The sequence below is a fragment of the Oncorhynchus keta genome, chromosome 2 (assembly GCF_023373465.1).
Source record: "Oncorhynchus keta strain PuntledgeMale-10-30-2019 chromosome 2, Oket_V2, whole genome shotgun sequence".
In the NCBI taxonomy this organism is placed as follows: Eukaryota; Metazoa; Chordata; class Actinopteri; order Salmoniformes; family Salmonidae; genus Oncorhynchus; species Oncorhynchus keta.
In genome coordinates, this window is record NC_068422.1 from 39,075,641 (window position 1) to 39,095,083 (window position 19,443).

The 19,443-nt window shown below is 41.7% G+C and overlaps 1 protein-coding gene across 1 annotated transcript in view; it reads right to left on the reverse strand.

Annotated features, from left to right (window-relative positions):
• The window catches only part of LOC118400216 (protocadherin-15-like), a 239,626-nt gene that overhangs the window by 100,051 nt on the left and 120,132 nt on the right, over positions 1-19,443 (reverse strand). Inside the window, exon 19 of the mRNA XM_035796860.2 lies at positions 1,105-1,233. Within this exon, the coding sequence (XP_035652753.2) occupies positions 1,105-1,233 (129 nt within the window). The remainder of the gene's footprint in view (positions 1-1,104; positions 1,234-19,443) is intronic.

Here is a 19,443-nt window from a genome sequence, read left to right on the forward strand (position 1 = left end):
CCAGACCCCAATTGAGAATCTGTGGTATGACTTAAAGATTGCTGTACACCTGCGGAACCCATCCAACTTGAAGGAGCTGGAGCAGTTTTGCTTTGAAGAATGGGAAAAAATCCCAGTGGCTAGATGTACCAAGCTCTATAGAGACATACCCCAAGAGACTTGCAGCTGTAATTTCTGCAAAAGTTGGCTCTACAAAGTGCTGACTTTGAGGGGGTGAATAGTTATGCACACTCAAGTTCTGTTTTTTGTCTTATTTCTTGCTTGTTTCACAAAAAAATATATATTTTGCATCTTCAAAATTTTAGGGATGTTGTGTAAATCAAATCATACAAACTAGAATTAAAATTGTTTTTTTTGTAAGGCAACAAAATAGGAAAAATGCCAGGGGGATGAATACTTTCGCACTACACACTAGACCCTAATGCAGTTTAGACTTCTCATCGAAATTCAATTCCGGTCCGACCCAAGCGCGGTGAGCTGAAGCCCGAGCCCAGGTCTTGTCCGACATCACATAAATTAATTGAGCCTGAACACGAAAAAATGCAGATTTCTAGAAAACAGTAGGCTATTTTGATTTTTACTCAGCATTTGTTGTTGCTGTTTTTTGAAAAATACACTTACCCCATGTTCCAAACAAAGTTAAAAGGGAAACAAAGTAGAAACGTAGAAGTGCGCCATTTTCAGAAAACGGTATGTAGACACTGATACTGTGCTGGAGATAATTAAAATGAGGTTCAAAAGTGGTGGAATTGCCCTTTAACACTTCATGTGTCATCATTTATCAGGGTGCAGCTCAAACCAAAATAATGATCCCAACTCAGCAAAGAATTCTATTCCAGTCAATTAGAGCCTGTCGGAGTTATCGCCACATGCGTTGCTGTGGACACCTGTGGAACTTTGGGAGTAGCTGGGTGAGATAAATGGTAAAGAAGGCCTGCTTAGTAAAGCTGTGCCAGGTAGAAAGGTAGAAAGAAGGGAAATGCTAGGAAATGTCAGGAGAAAGTAAGGTTGTTATTCTTCATATTCACGTTCAAGGTATTCAGGTGAATTTCAAAAAACATACTTCCATATTGTGTGCATCTTTAGCCCATCAGATGTGCTTACCGTGACTTGACCAACAAACATGTTTGCCTCCTCCTCCTGGACAGTGAGGTTTCTGGGTAGGGTCAGATCAAACTTAGGGTTGTTATCGTTGACATCAGTCACCACTATGTTCACTGTGGTGGTGGAGGTCTGGAAACAAAAACAGAGAGAAAAAACAAGTTGTGTGTGTGTGTGTGTGTGCATAAGCAAACAAACATACGTGACTCGTTTCAGAAAACGAGACATATGTCGCGCGACACTTCTTCACGGGAGCTCCAATTGAATGTAAACCTTTTTTACATCAAAATACGTTTTTGGGCAGAAATGTCAACTTTCATGTGCCTAATAGCAAACTTGTATGCCATCTGTAAATTGTTAATCAAGAGCCAAGTTGGTTTAGCCATGGAAAAAGCAAGAAACCTTCCCGCAGGCCATGACTGTCTGAGATAATGAGTGTGCTGGACATGCCGAGAGATGAGTTCGGATTGATCTGCCATGTACAGTAGCACACTTCTGTTCATAACATGAGCTGGTCAGTATGTGTAGGTAATCCTTTCTGGCGCAGATTTTTTGAAAGATATCACGTAGCTGATAAATTCCCTCTAGTAGCTGATAAATTCCCTCTAGTTATATTCTTTGATTTCAGAGCATTCTCATCTGAGTGTGCCAGAGCGCAGAATAACTGAATTTACGAACGCTCAACACCTGTTGAGTATGGCAGGTGTCAGTAAATGTTGGCAAAAAAGCATAATGAAATTGGTGCCAGCAGCACAGTTGCAGTCACCAACACTCAGGATAAACAGCCTAACTAGCTCTGCTAGGGTGAGTAAAATGGTCAAAGTGAGCTGTTCTCTCATTTGGAAGTATCTTTCATTGCTGGAAGTATCTAGCACGGTTGTCAACGTTAGCCAGTTAGCTTGGGTGCTTGACTACTGTTGTTGGGTCAGAACGCTCGGATCAACCCTACTACTCGGCCAGAGCGTCCAGTGTGCTCTATGAATGCTCTGAATTTACGGACGGACAATCTGGCATCGCTCTTAGTTTAGGAATGCCCAGACACTCTGGCACTGCAGATTAAATTTATGAACACATCCGTACTATAAACCAGCCTTTAGTTTTGAAATCTTTGGTTATTTAGTACATAGCCTCACATGTGAATCCTTAAAGAGGTGGGTGGGGCTAAAGCTTAAGAGGGTGTGGACGATGCTTAATGGGTGTAGACAAAGAAGAGCTCTCCATTAGGTACAAAACAATTCAAGGCCCATTTTCTCAAAAGTGAGGTTACAAGTTTATCAACTTTCAAAGCAGAATTACTTTCCCATTGTTTCTCAACTGTAGTGTATGATATACTAGTTTCTAGCTCTGAGACACTACTTTTATCCAATATAAAAAACACCATTGCTACATAAGACCGAATCAAGCCGGTCGGTCACACACTGTACTGTATGAGTGTGTGTTTTTGCAGAGTATTCAAGAGCTATGAGGGAAATCAAAACTAAATTAATTTACCTTCTGTACGATGATACAATGTAAATAATTGAATAATAATTTGCCAAACAAAAGCAAAAGCTGCAAAGAATCTAAAATATTTTCAGAAAGTTTTGGAAATCAGTCTCCGAAGCAGACTTTATATAACAGCATCTGTGATGACTAGGCAAAGAGAAATATACTCTACTAATGAATACATAAGGCTGTCCGAAGAAACTATGTAATGAAGTCAATACAGAGACACTAAATCAAACAGTTACTGAAGCTAATTCAAACAGACTTCAATTATGCAGAGAACACAATAGGGTGGCTAACAACTAAGGCTGTTAGCACATCTAAAGTCCATCTAGAGTACAACTCTGGACCCAAGTATCTGTCTGACTTCATCCTACCACATGCACCCTTCGCTCAGTTGTGCGGCTCCTCAGTTGTGAAATGCACTTCCAGTCACTGTCAAGGCTGCAGAGCCACTAGCCTCATTTAATTAAGGCACAGCTAAAGACTGAGCTGTTCAGAAAAGCTTTCAAGGGCCTATTTTAATTCTGTTCTCCTGTCCACCGGGTTTGACAACTCCGGTATACAGCTTTGATTGTTGTCTGATTACAATGGTCTGTTTTTTGTTGTTTTTATTATTTTCATAAAAATATATAAAAAAAAAAAAATATTCTGTGCGCTTTACAAATTAAATGAATTATTATTAATTATCTTTCTGGATATACAGTACACAAAGCAAATTTGGGTTCGGAATTTTAAAACCTCATGGGGATAGGGCTGTCTACTGCCCCCGCTGGAGTAATTGCGTGCCCATAGTAAACATAATTTTTTTTTGTCAAAAGTTGCTAATATATGCAAATAAAAAAATAGTATTGAATAGAAAACACTCTAAAGCAGGGGTGTCAAACTCATTTCGCATCGTGGGCCACATACGGCCTAGGGAGATGTCAAGTGGGCCGGACCATTAAAATTATACCATACTCTGCTATAAATAACCAAAATATCATGTCTTTCCTTTGTTTTGGTGTAAAGAAGCACAAGAACATTAGGAAAATATTGAAATTTAATGAACTATCCTTTTACAAAACATTTCATGAAACACCTCATATTTCCTTAGACAAATGTGCAATTTACTTTTATCATTCACAAATATGCATTGCAACTGATCCCACTGATTGTACAAAGGCACAAAACTTTAATTGGTACTGAAAAACATAGTAATGCACTTTAAGATTAAATGAGACTTTTAAAGAAAGGAATTTTTAAACCACTTACACATACGCATATAAAATCTAAATGTAATCCCTGCGTACACCTTACAAACTAAGGAGAGTGATTTTAAATGTGTAATGAAGAAAGTGTTCGCCTGTCCTGTAAATCTGTAAACTTCATACATGAAACATACATACACATACAATACATACTGAACATTTATGGAGTTGTATGAACAGTAGAATTCCATCACACAACTTTTGTTTTGAAGCTGCTGACTAACATTAAAGTGCACATTTTTAAATCACCACAGTAAGGATTCATCTTCACAGAGCTGTATTCTTTCAATGCAAACAGTATCTAAGGCAGCATTTTAAAGGTGTTAGTCTAGTCTGGACTTGTATTTGTACCTGAAACTTGGCATCTTTTGGCCTGTACAAGTGCATCAACACCAGGTGTCATGTCCTGACTAGCTGTCACTTTCAGAATGTCATTTAAGTGCTTGTTTGTGAGCCTTGAACGCATTTTTGTTTTATTGATATTCATCACTGAGAAAATTTGTTCACAAAGGTAGGTTGTCCCAAACATGCACAAAATTTTAGCAGCCAGGGCTGTTAATTTGGGGTACCCTGGTAGTAGATACTGATAAAATCTGTCCAGACCTACAGAGGCAAATTTGCCCTTCAAATCTGCCGAGTATTCCTCGTCAGGCTAATATTGGCAAAAGCTTGTCGCTTCTCGGGACATACAAGTTCAGCCGCCTTCATCATGCATCGTTTAACAAAGTCACCGTCGGAATACGGCTTCGATGCTAATGCTATTTCGCTAGCAATTAGGTAGCTGGCTTTTACCGCTGCTTCACTGACTTCTCGGCTCTGGATGAAAGTTGACTGCTGTTTCCTCAGACCCGCCAGCAATTCGTTAATCTTATCTCTTCTCAGTTGTCCTTGCAAGCCGTCATATTTTTCGCTGTGATGAGTCTCGTAGTGGCGTCGAATATTATATTCCTTCAATACCGAAACTTGTTGCAAACACACCAAGCACAAAGGTTTTCCGTGCATCTCTGTAAATAAATAGGACGTGGTCCATTTTTCTTTGAAAATTCTACACTCCTTATCTACTTTTCTCCGTTTGGATAACGACATTTTGGCTAATGATATTAACAACGTCGTAACAAGCAGCAGATGGCGCATTGATACCGTCTGCTGTTTTCAGTCTGTCTCAGTGATGCGGCTTGTCTTCTACTCTGATGGAAAGAGTGCGCCCCTTAGCGGATAATCCATGAATTGCAGCGAATTAAAAATATTAATTCCATGTCTTTTATGCATTTTTTCCACTTTCAAATTATCCTGCGGGCCTGATCGAACCTCCTTGGGGGCCGGTTCCGGCCCGCGGGCCGTATGTTTGACACCCCTGCTCTAAAGCTTCTAAAACCGTTTAAATTATGTATGTATGTAAAGCAGAACTCTCAGGGCAGTCATTCTCCCAAACTCTCTCTTGTCATCATAAAAGTTGGCCCAACTTTGACGTCATCACCCCCACCCTACCCAAGCAGTTACAGTTCTGGGAACAGTCTCTCTGTCTTCAGCGCGATCTCAGCTTTCAATGGGGCTTCTCATTGTGAGAATCGCGCGCTCACGAGAGTTTTGGCATGCCGAAACCTTTCGGTCACGCGAAAAAACAGGTCACTTCTATGCGCGCTCTGGTCAGGTCCTGTCTTTTTTCCAAGATCGATTAAACGGTGCCTGTGTTTCTGTTCGTCCTCACGATTGCTGTACACCTTTATAACATGTTAAAGCTTGATTATGAAGTTAGTTTGACAAGTTTAATCAACATATAATATGTAAGTTCGACGTTTTGGTGCGCATCCACTTGACTTTTGGCTACATTTCAACCGAAATGTGTCGTTTTTGAGAACCGAAAGACACAGACTGCAAAACTAAACGCTGTTTTTGGTAAGTATAATTCCTTCCAGGTCTTCTGATGGAAGAACAGCAAAGGTAAGGGAATATTTATGTGGTAAATTTGGGTTTATGTGGACTCCAAGATAGAGGAGCCATAATGCTACTTTTTGAGCGCAGACTCATAGTATAGCTTAGTGAACGAAACCTGTAACGTTAAAAATAAATGTAACATAGCGATTGCATTCAGAAGAAGTGTATCTAACTATATATATGTAGAACATGCATATTTAGTCAAAGTTTATGATGTGTATTCCTTGTTAGCTGACGTTATCTGCCGGAGCTATCGTCATTTCTCAGGACATTTGAGTAGCATTTTTTGAACGATGCATCATTGTAAACAGAGATTTATGGATATATATAGCATATTATTGAAAAAAACATAAATGTACTGTGTAACATGCTATATTACTGTCATCTGATGAAGATTTCAAAAGGTTAGTGCATTATTTTTCTTTTAATCCTGCGTTTGTTGATTGCATATTTTTTTCAACTTGGCGATGCAAATTAGCCGTGTCTTCGGTGGTGGTTTGACATAAATATGTGCTATGTTTTCGCCGTAAAACATTTTAGAAATCTGACTTGCTGGGTAGATAAACAAGGTGTTTATCTGTCATTTGAGCCATTGGACTTGTTAATGTATGGAGGTTAAATATTTTTAGGAATATTTTTGCGTTCCATGCGCCACCTTCCAGCTGAACGTGGGGGGTGTTCGAAAATTGGAACCCTAGTCCCCAACAAGTTAACACCCACAGTGTTAAAGTGTAACACTTTCTTACAAGCTATATTGTTTGATATTGAGAAAGAAACGGCTGGACCTTTAAATTAACTCTTAATTAGAGCTGATGCTATTAGACTTTCTCGGTTTCTCAGAATTAAGACCTGTTGTGTTACAATGACTCATTTGTGGGTGTTGTTTTTAAGACTGTAGTAGGGTGTAAAGCCTTATTTGCATATTTATTTCCCAGGGTGCCGTTTGAGTGAATTTGGAGGTACCAGCCATGACTGTGTTTGCTAATGACAGAGACATGAGTGTTGCATTTAGTGGCTGTCAGTCCTGTAGCCTTCACTGAGTGTCTAAGTGAATATTGTATTATTACAGCATTATCAGCAAAATCCTTGTAAATGGGCATTTGTCAAAAGTAGTGGGGAGTACACTGCGGCATCTGTTAGGTGTGCCCGTTATCTCCTATTCTGTTTGTGGCCTGCATCGAACCACTGGCACAGGTCTAGCAAAGGGACCAACGGATCAGTGGGGTGGGTATCCTACAAGTGTGTATTTTACATGGATGACGTCAACATTTAATGCCCTGACTTTTTATCTGTCGACAAGATCCTGGACATGACTGACTGGTACTGACGAGCCTCTGGGGCGAGACTGAACAGAGACAAGACAGAAGTCCAATTTTTTGGACCGTGGGCAGACCCAGACTTGACCAGACTACCACTGACAGTTAAAATGACTGACATAAGGGTACTGTGGGTAAAGTTTGACCGGGAGAGAGGAGGGAGCGACAACTGGATTTGGATCCTGGGTACAGTAACAGAGAGAGTGGCTTTTTATGGACTTCGACAGCTGACTTTTGAGGGCAAGATTTTAATCGTTAAAGCTGTCATTTTACCTGTGCATTTATTAATCAGTTCTGTTTTTATCCCCCCATGAACAACACTTTTAGCTCTGGAACAGATGGTGTTTCACTTCCTGTGGGGAAGGAAGTGGGAGAGGCTGAAGAAGGAGGTGGTCAAGAGGCCCAGGTCCAAGGGGGGAAAGGCTTGCCTGACCTCTACTCGTTCCTGGGCAGCCGCTACACAGCGTTACACCGAACTCTTGCCACTCCCCGGTCAACAATAAGATCCCTGGCTGGGATCTTACTTCAGTCTCTTTCCTGCTCCCCACACACTACGTCCAGCTCCAAAAGTTAAGGCATTTTAAACTTGAAAAAGAGGCAGTCGCGGTTTTAACTAAACACTGCTCTCTTCTCTCTCTTGTGCAGGAGCAGGAACCAGTGTGTCCAGTGTCTGGGCTTGCTACAGATGAGCCCACAACAGTTTGACGCAATGTTCGCCCAAGGGATCCTCCCGGTTAGGGCCGTTATGCACTCCCGGGACACCCGCGTGCCCCCGACCAGAATGAGTCAGTGAGGCACCTGTGGAAGGAAGCAGGCCCACTGATCTCCACGTGTCTGCCAGCAGGGGAAGACCTAACACCCCAGCTTGTGCTGTATGGGGTGGGCCGAAGGCCTTTTCCACAGAAGGCCTTCACCAAGCTATGGCCCACCCTCACGTGTCTGAAGGATGCACTGTGGTCCTCCCGCAACCTGCTGGCAGCGAAACAAGTAGAGACCATCCCCAAGGCAGTGGCCATAGTAGCCACGGAAGTCCTGGTTCCCCCACAACACCAAAAGTCCCGGCGACGACGGCCTGACAGCGCTGCGGAGCCTAGGGGAGGGATCTCCTCTGGGCCCCGAAGGACGGGACGGTAATTGATTCGGAAGAGCAGGAGGAGGCAAGTTTGATAAGAATCCACCCCATTACTGTACAAAGGACCGAAGACAGCTAGTGAAGTGCTATACAATTCCTTCTGGAATCCAGACAGATGTTAGGATATCCAACAATTAGAACTATTAATCACTTTCAATCTGCAGATAAAATGACTGCCAATGTAGGGAAGAATGATAAATGAGGCTACCTAAACCATTTGAATAACGGTTGAATAAATTCAACCACATATAGATTGGATTAGTTTAGAAAATAGTTTTTTTTTTTATCTTTGTGTAGTATAAGATCAATTGATAAATCAATTTGCATGCAGACATCCTGATATTAAAACAAACTATTCTAAAAAGAAACCTGCAACAAAGAATGCTGGGAAATATGATAAGGCCCCTCCCAACAGTCAAGTAAGAACCACACCATGTGGTGTTGATTCCACTAGAATCAACTCATACAGCTTTTTACCACAAAACCGAAAGTTAAATACCCACATTTTTGCTGTGCAGTGTTGAATTATTATCACAAAATATGAATTTCCTAGAGGGCAGAGCTCTATTTCGCTTCATCCTTGGCACTCCCTGTGAACCGTTGTGATAGAAAGGGACCCGTATCCAAAAGCCTATCATCACGGATAGGGCATGGCAGTGGAAGTCCCTCCAATAGAGGAGGAGGATCCTCTGTATTCCATTGCTGGCAATACTTGTATAGTGTACAAGTATAGTGCAGTCAATTTAAGGTATAGGGGGCAGCATTTTCACTTTTGGATAAATAGCGTGCCCAATTTCAACCCCCTGCTACTCATGCCTGGAATACTAGATATGCATATTATTAGTATATTTGGATAGAAAACACTCTGAAGTTTCTAAAACTGTTTGAATCATGTATGTGACTATAACAGAACGTATGTAGCAGGCAAAAACCGAGGACTAACTGTTCAGAATATATTTTTTTAGGTCTCTGTCTGTTCACTGAGTTCTCATTGGCAAATTATATTTCTTAGGAACCGGTTGTCAGTTCCTACTGCTTCCACTGGATGTCACCAGTCTTTGGAATTTGGTTGAGGTTATTAATTTATGCAATTAAGAAGGAGGCCATCTAGGAACTGGGTAACACTGTTGAGAGTGGGCAAGACGTGAAATGTAGCATGGTTTGTTGTCTTCCTGTATTGAACACAGATAGACAATCGTGACAACGGCTCTTCGGGTGAAAGAGGAGGACCAAGATGCATTGTAAATATAATCCATATTTAATGGGAATACTTAAACAATGAACAAAAACAACAAACCGACAGTGTTGGCACTGGTGGTACTGGATAGACCGGACCGTGAAGACGCACTGGAGGTCTCGAGCTAATGGCCTGAACAACCGGTCCTGGCTGGATGGTGATTCTAGCCCGGCATGTACGGTGTGCAGGCACAGGACGCACTGGGCTGTGCAGACGTACGGGAGACACAGTGCGCATCGCCGGCGCAGGATATCCTGGTCCGAGGAGACCCACTGCCTGTCTGGAAAGCAGGGCTGGCACCATCTGCCCTGGCTGGATCCTCACCCTAGCCCGCCAGATGTGGGGAGCTGGGATGTAGCGCACCAGGCTAAGCATGCTTACTGGAGACACCGTGCGTTCAACTGCATAACAAGGTGCCTGACCAGTACGACGCCCTCTCTCTCCACAGTAAGCACGGGGAGTTGGCACAGGACTCCTACCTGGCTTCGCCACACTCCCCGTGTGCCGCCCCCCAATACATTTTTGGGGCTGCCTCTCGGGCTTCCAGCCGTGCTGCAGTGCTGCCTCTTCATACCGCCACCTCTCCGCTTTGGCTGCCTCCAGCTCTGCCTTGGGACGGTGATATTCACCCGGCTGCGTCCAGTGTCCATCTCCATCCAGTATCTCCTCACAAGTCCAATAGTCCTAATTGCGCTGCTCCTCCTGCTGCTTGGTCCATTGTTGGTGGGTGATTCTGTCACGATTGTCTTCGGGTGAAAGAGAGGAGGACCAAGATGCAGCGTGAATATAATCCATATTTAATGGGAATACTTAAACAATGAACAAAAACAACAAACCTACAAAAATTATGAAGGCGATACAGTCCCGTAACGTGAACACCAAACACTGGCACACTGGAACAGGAACAATCACCCACAAAATACCCAAAGAATATGGCTGCCTAAATATGGTTCCCAAACAGAGACAACGATAGACAGCTGCCTTTAATTGAGAACCAATCTAGGCAACCATAGACTTACAAAACACCTAGATAGGAAACACCCATAAACATACAAAACCCCTAGAAAAGACAAAAACACATACATCACCCATGTCACATCCAGACCTGACCAAATTAACAAAGAAAACAAAGAATACTAAGGTCAGGGTGTGACACCCGTCTACAATTTGATCGATTATTAACATTTAAAGATACCTAAAGTTGTATTACTAAAGTAGTTTGAAATATTCTGGCAAAGTTTATAGTCAACTTTTGAAATATTTTGTTGTGACGTTGCGTTTTTTGGAAGCTGTTTTTCTCTGGATCAAACGTGTCAAATACATGGACATTTGGATATATATGGATGGAATTAATCGAACAAAAGGAACAATTGTGATGTTTATGGGACATATTGGAGGGCCAACAAAAGAAGCTCGTCAAAGGTAATGCATGTTTTATATTTTATTTCTGCATTTTGTGTAGCGCCTGCAGGGTTGAAATATGCTACCCTCTTTGTTTACTATTGTGCAATCATCAGATAACCGAAAGGTTGCAAGTTCAAATCCCCGAGCTGACAAGGTACAAATCTGTCATTCTGCCCCTGAACAGGCAGTTAACCCACTGTTCCTAGGCTGTCATTGAAAATAAGAATTTGTTCTTAACTGACTTGCCTAGTAAAATAAAGGTAAATAATAAATCAGATAATAGCTTCTTATCCTTCACCTCGAAAAGCCTTTTTAAAATCTGACATGTTGGCTGGATTCACAACGAGTGTAGCTTTAATTGAGTATCTTATATATGTGATTTAATGAAAATTAGATTTTTAGATCATTTTTCCTTTATTTGCCGCGCTAAATTTTCCCAGTTTTTTGCCCAAGTGGGACGCAACAGTCCCCTATCTTGAAGCTAGGGGGCACTATTTTTATGTTTGGAAAAATAACGTTCCCAAAGTAAACGGTCTATTTCTCAGGACCAGATGCTAGAATATGCATATAATTAGGATTAGGATAGAAAACACTCTAAAGTTGCCAAAACTGTCAAAATGTTGCCTGTGAGTTAAACAGAACTAATATTGCAGGCTAAAACCTGAGGAAAATCCAATCAGGAAGTGCCCCTGTTTTTGAAACCTCTCCGTTGTTATGCATCCCTATTGCCCATTTAAAGGGATATCAACCAGATTCCTTTTTCTATGGCTTCCCTAAGGTGTCACCAGGCTTTAGACATAGTTTCAGGCTTTTATTTTGAAGAATGAGCGTGAACGACCACATTGCGTAAGTGGATAGGTGGGGGCTCTCAGAGTGAGTTGTGCGCAAAAGAGAAAGGCGGCCATTGTTACTCCCGGTCCTAGTGAAAAGCCAACTGTCCCGGTTGATATATTATCGAATAGATATTTGAAAAACACCATGAGGATTGATTATAAAAAACGTTTGACATTTTTCTGTGGACATTATGGATATAATTTGTAATTTTTGTCTGCGTTGTCGTGACCGCTCTTTCCAGTGGATTCCTGGGCATAACGCACCAACCTAATGGAGGTATTTGGATATAAAAAATATCTTTATGGAACAAAAGGAACATTTGTCTAACTGGGAGTGTCGTGAGTGAAAATAGCCGAAGATCAAAGGTAAACAATTAATTTGATTGCTTTTCTGATTTTCGTGACCAAGTTACCTGATGCTAAGTGTACATATTGTTTTGTCGAGCGATCGATAAACTTACAAACGCTTGTATTGCTTTCGCTGTAAAGCATAATTTCAAAATATGAGACGACAGGTGGATTAACAAAAGGCTAAGCTGTGTTTTGCAATATTGCACTTGTGATTTCATGTATATGAATATTTTCTAGTAATATTATTTGACTGTGGCGCTATGCTATTCAGCGTTGCTGATGACAATTATACTGGATCCAGGATGGGTGGTTCAGAGAGGTTAATGCCCTCCTTGCCTGGTCTGTGAGTTTTGGTGGGCGGCCCTCCCTTGGCAGGTTTGTTGTGGTGCCATATTCTTTCCATTTTTTAATAATGAATGCAATGGTGCTCTGTGGGATGTTCAAAGTTTTAAAAAAAATGTATAACCTGTCACGCCCTGGTCGAAGTATTTTGTGTTTATCTTCATTTATTTGGTCAGGCCAGGGTGTGACATGGGTTTTTGTATGTGGTGTGTATGTAGTGGGATTGTAGCTTAGTGGGGTGTTCTAGGTAAGTCTATGGCTGTCTGAAGTGGTTCTCAATCAGAGGCAGGTGTTTATTGTTGTCTCTGATTGGGAACCATATTTAGGCAGCCATATTCTTTGGTTGTGTTGTGGTTGATTGTCCTTAGTGTCATGATGTCCTTGTTCTGTGTTAGTTTACACAAAGTATAGGCTGTTTTCGTTATGTTTATTGTTTTGTAGTGTTTGTGTTTATTTGTGTCTACGTTGTTTATTAAACATGGATCGCAATCTACACACTGCAGTTTGGTCCGACTCTCCTTCACCACATGAAAACGGTTACATAACCCAACCCTGATCTGTACTTCTCTACAACTTTGTCCCTGACCTGTTGGGAGAGCTCCTTGGTCTTCATGGTGCCGCTTGCTTGGTGGTGCCCCTTGTTTAGGGGTGTTGCAGACTCTGGGGCCTTTCAGAACAGCTGTATATATACTGAGATAATGTAACACTTAGATTGCACACAGGTGGACTTCATTTAACTAGTTATGTGACTTCTGAAGGTAATTGGTTGCACCAGATATTATTCAAGGGCTTCATAGCAAAGCTGGTGAATACATATGCACACACCACTTTTCTGTTTTAAACTTTTTTGAATTTTTTGAAACAAGTTATTTATTTCATTTCACTTCACCAATTTGAACTATTTTGTGTATGTCCATTACATTAAATAAATGATGCAATATCACGTCATATCTCTCTGAGAGTTCAAAGGTTTACAACATCCTCACATCATCTCTCTTTCTGATAGTTTGAGCGGATTATAAAATAATAGCTACATCCAATGTAAGGCCTCCTCTCTTCCTTCACATTTCATGACAGAGCAGACTAAACCTTCTATGATGGACTTCACATACCCAAGCTCCTGAAGGCTAATGAGGTGTGGGTCTTGCGTTGACGGGCGCTATTAAAGCCCAGAATCTCCCTGCTACAGCATCGTATTTCTGGATGTGGCCATCAGTTTGATGCTGATTAATGAGCTCCTATTATTTATTTATCAGAGGAAATAGTTGTCTGTGAGCTCCCCTCTCTGTAACCCAAGTCCCTAAGACATGGCCAGGGTACCAACACTACAGCCTTTGAAGTGAAAACACGGTTGGGGCCCAATAATTTGTGGCCGTGGTGAGGTCTGATGATTTGCATAGGCTGGTCGTCACCTTATATGAGGGTTAAGGACAAATCAAATCAAAGTGTATTGTTCACATACACATGATTAGCAGATGTTATTGGGGGTGTAGCAAAATGCTTGTGCTTCTATCTCCAACAGTGCAGTAATATCTAACAAGTAATATCTAACAAATTTCACAACATATACCCAATACACACAAATCTCAGTAGGAATGAATTAAGACTATATACATATGGACGAGCAATGTCAAAGTGGAACAGACTAAGATACAGTAGAATTGTATAGTAAAACAGTATATACATTTGAGTTAAGTAATGCAAGATATGTAAGCATTATTAAGTGACTAAGATACCATAGAATAGTATAGAATACAGTTTATACATATGAGATGACTAATGTCAGATATGTAAACATTATTAAAGTGAATAGTGTTCCATTCCTTAAAGTGGCATTGATTCCTAGTCTGTGCCTATAGGCAGCAGCCTCTAATGTGCTAGTGTTGGCTGTTTAACAGTCTGATGGCCTTGAGATAGAAACTGTTTTCCAGTCTCTCGGTCCCAGCTTTGATGCACCTGTACTGACCTCGCCTTCTGCATGATAGTGGGGTGAACAGGCAATGGCTCGGGTGGCTGATGTCCTTGATAATCTTTTTGGCCTTCCTGTGACATCGGGTACTGTAGGTGTCCTGGAGGGTGGATAGTTTGCCCCCGGTAATGCGTTAGGCAGACTGCACCACCCTCTGGAGAGACTTGTGGTTGTGGGCGGTGCAGTTGCCGTACCAGGCAGGGATACAGCCCGACAGGATGCTTTCAATTGGGTATCTGTAAAAAATTGGGAGGGTTTTAGGTGACAAGCCAAATTTCTTTCACCTCCTGAGGTTGAAGAGGCTCTGTCTGTGTGGGTGGTCCATTTCAGTTTGTTAGTGATGTGTATGCCAAGGAACCTGAAGCTTTCCACCTTCTCCACTGCGGTCCTGGCGATGTAGATATGTGGGTGTACTCTCTGCTGTTTCCTGAGATCCACGATAATCTCCTTTGTTTTGTTGATGTTAAATGAGAGGCTGTTTTCCAGGCACCACACTTCCAGAGACCCCACCTCCTCCCTGTAGGCTGTCTCGTCATCATTGGTAATCAAACCTACTACTGTTGTGTCATCTGCAAATTTGATGATTAAGTTGGAGGCGTGCTTGGCCACTTAGTTATGAGTTAACAGGGAGTACAGGAGGGGGCTGAGCACACACCCTTGTGTGATCCCAGTGTTGAGGATCAGCGGAGGGAAGGTGATGTTTCCTACATTCACCACCTGGGGACGGCCTGTCAGGAAGTCCAGGACCCAGTTGTACAGGGTGGGGTTCAGACACAGGGCCACAAGCTTAAATTCGTATGGCTGCAGGAGCAGTATTGAGTAGCTTGGATGAAAAGGTGCCCATTATAAATGGCCAGCTCCTCAGTCTCAGTTGTTAATATATGCATATTATTATTAGTATTTGATATAAAACACTCTAAAGTTTCCAAAACTGTCAAAATATTGTCTGTGAGTATAACATAACTGATATTGCAGGCGAAACCCTGAGGAAAATCAACAGGAAGTGGCTTCTATTTTGAAAACCCCATGTTCCATAGCCTCACTCTGCTCCATTTAAAGGAATATCAACCAGATTCCTTTTCATATCGCTTCCTCAAGGTGTCAACAGTCTTCAGACATAGTTTTAGGCTTTTATTTTGAAAAATTAGCCAGAACGCCAACTAAATGTCAGGATTTGGCCAGGGTAGTTCCAGTTTTTGGTCACTAGATGCCCCCATTGTGCTTTTTGACCTTTTGTTTTCCTTTGATCCCCATTATTATTTGCACCTGTGCCTCGTTTACCCTGATTGTATTTAAACCCTTAGTTTTCCCCAGTTTTTTGCTCTGTGTTTGTATGTTAGCACCCAGCCCTAGTATTCTGTGTACTCTTGTTGATCCCGGTGGACTCTCTTGTGGAATTCTGTTTTTTTGTTCTTGTTTATTTATTTTTGAGTATCTTTTGAGGCTTTTTATGCTATACCTACCACCTTGTGGATTTACCTTTTTGTCTTGGAGGATTACCTTTGTTCTTGTGGAATTCCTTTTGAGGTTGTGGAGTTACATGTTTTCCTGAAGGACTTCACTTTTTTACTTCATTAAATACACTGTCTCAAGTACTGCTGTGTCTGCCTCATCTTCTGGGTTCTGCTGACTATTCGTGGCTCAGTTGGTTAAGTGACTGTTTCTCACTCCGGAGACCCGGGTTTGTAACCGGGTCCTGACACTAAACAGACTTTTTTAGGATATGAAGGACTTTTTCGGAACAAAATTATCATTTGTTATGTAGCTGCGACTCTTGTGATTGCAAACAAACAGAGGAAGACCTTCAAATGTAAGTGATTTATTTTCATCTCTATTTCTGACTTTTGTGTTGCCTCTGCTTGTTTGGAAAATGTTTAATGCATTTGTATGCAGGGCGGTGTCCTCAGATAATCACACAATGTGCTTTCGCCGTAAAGCCTTTTTGAAATCTGACAAAGGATTGGATTAACTTCCCTGGGATAAGTGGGATGCTAGCGTCAAATTCAAAACAACAGAAATCTCATAAATAAAATTCCTCAAACATACAAGTATTATTCCCCATGTTAAAGATAAACTTCTCGTTAATCCAGCCACAGTCTCTGATTTCAAAAAGGCTTTACGGTGAAAGCACACCTTGTGATTATGTTAGGTCAGCGCCAAGTCAAAGTAAAACATACAGCCATTTTCCAAAGAAGGAGAGGTGTCACAATAGCGTTATAAATATTCACTTACCTTTGATGATTTTCATGATTTTCTTTGATTTCCAGGAATCTCATTTACACAATACATTTGTATTTTGTTGAATAAAGTTTGCACATTTAGTTCACAAATCCAAATTCACACGGCGCAGGCACTTAGTTCAGACGACAGTTCCATTACAGTTCGTAGAAACATGTCAAACGATGTATATAATCAATCTTTAGGATGTTTTTATCATAAATCTTCAATAATGTTTCAACCGGACAATTCCTATGTCTTTAGAAATGAAAAGGAACGCAGTTAACTCTCATTGGCGCACGCCTGACTGAGCTCAAGGCACTCTGCCAGACACCTGACTCAAACAGCTCTTATTCTCTCCCCCTTCACAGTAGAAGCCTGAAACACGGTTCTAAAGACTGTTGACATCTAGTGGAAGCCTTAGGATGTGCAATATGACCTCATAGACACTGTAAATTGGATAGGCAACGACTTGAAAAACTACAAACCTCAGATTTCCCACTTCCTGGTCTGATTTTTTTCTCAGGTTTTTGCCTGCCATATGAGCTCTGTTATACTCACAGACATCATTCAAACAGTTTTCGAATGTGTTTTCTATCCAAATCTACTAATTATATGCATATTTTGAGTAGCAGGCAGTTTACGCTGGGCGCTTTATTCATCCAAGCTACTCAATACTGCCCCACAGTGCCAAAGAAGTTAACAAGAAGTGAAGCTTTTAAACAATGTAAGACACTTGTATTTTCATGAATGTTTACTATTACAAATTTTGTATTTTGAATTTCGCGCTCTGCAATTTCACCGGATGTTGTCGAGGTGGGGCGCTAGCGGCACGCCGATCCCAAAAGATTATCCAAACACTGAACATTAGTGAGTAATTTACTCAGAAGAGGTTGTTGGTGTGCGCGCCTCATAAGTCGAACCAGCAGACCTCGAGTGCCTCTCCTCCGCCGACGATGTTTTGGATCGGCCTCTTGAATAAGTTCAATTGCTCTGGGGAGAGTAAAAAAGGATCTGCTCCAGGGAAGTTGTATTCCTGTTCATAATGCTGGTAGTTCTGGTAGTTACCACCGCTCAAATGTCCAATAGTTCTTCCCGGCTGTATGTAATGACATAAAGCATTTCCTGAGCTAATATTGTAAAAAAAATAGTTCATAAAAAAACTAAATAAAGCAACATTTTCTAAGCGCTAGTCGCGATGCTGCCATGTCGGTTGGCGCTATCCAATAGTTGGGTTATCTAACAACAGTAGTTCTTTAGCCAACTTAACAACAAAATATTAGAATGGCCTGCAGGGTGTTCATTTGAGGTTCATTAGATTTCTGAAAACGAATGAAAAGTTTTTCATTAATTGGACATTGACTCTTATTTTAACAGGGGACCTTTTCAATTTAAGAACAATTACCATTACTTTCCTTTATTGTTTTTTCAGCATTTCAATTACCATCTGCTTGATACACTATATATACAAAAGTATATGGACACCCCTTCAAATTAGTGGATTAGGCACACAAGCCTAAACTCACTATGCCCAATGCCAAGCGTCGGCTGGAATGGTGCAAAGCTTGCCATTGTAATCTGGAGCAGTGGAAATACGTTCTCTAGAGTGGTGAATCACGCTTCACCATCTGGCAGTCCGACGGACGAATCTGGATTTGGCAGATGTCAGGAGAACGCTACCTGTCCCAATGCATAGTGGCAACTGTAAAGTTTGGTGGAGGAGGAATAATCGTCTGGGGCTGTTTTTCATGGTTTGGGCTAGGCCCCTTAGTTCCAGTAAAGGGAAATCTTAACGCTACAGCATACAATTATATTCTAGATGATTATGTGCTTCCAACTTTGTGGCAACAGTTTGGGGAAAGCCCTTTCCTGTTTCACCATGACAATGGCCGTACACAAAGCAAGATCCATACATAAATGGTTTGTCAAGATTGTTGTGGAAGAACTTGACTGGCCTAACCTCAACCCCATCGAACACATTTGGGATGAATTGGAACGCCGAGTGTGAGCCAGGCCTAATCGGCCAACATCAGTGACCAACCTCACTAATGCCCGTGGCTGAATGGAGTCCCCGCAGCAATGTTCCAACATCTAGTGGAAAACCTTCCCAGAAAAGTGGAGGCTGTTATAGCAGAAAAGGTGGGACCAACTCCATATTAATGCCCATGATTTTGGAATGAGATGTTCGACGTGTCCATATAATTTTTGTCATGTAGTGTATGTAGGGGAATCACGAGGGGGGTCCTGCTCTCACCCTGTCAGGTACCCATTGTTCCACAAGTTCTGTTATAATTACAGAACCCGTGGGCACCTCACATCACATCTCTTTTTTTCTGTCATTCTTTCCTGATGTGCCCTCTGTGTCTACCCTCTCTGTATCTCATTTGTCATTCTCTCCCACTACATATCTAACCCCATCATCTACGCCTCAACCGCCTCAACTTGGCGATGTAATTTAAAAAAAAAATAACCTCCAATACCCTCCTCAACAAATTGGAGGCAGTCTATCACAGTGCCATCCGTTTTATCACCAAAGCCCCATATACTATACACCATTGCAACCTGTACGCTCTCGTTGGCTGGCCCTCGCTTCATACTCGTCGCCAAACCCACTGGCTCCATGTAATCTATAAGACCCTGCTAGGTAAAGTCCCCCCTTATCTCAGCTCGCTGGTCACCATAGCATCACCCACCTGTAGCACGTGCTCCAGCAGGTATATCTCTCTAATCACCCCCAAAACCAATTCTTTCTTTGGCCGCCTCTCCTTCCAGTTCTCTGCTGCCAATGACTGGAACGAACTACAAAAATCTCTGAAACCGGAAACACTTATCTCCCTCATTACCTTTAAGCACCAGCTGTCAGAGCAGCTC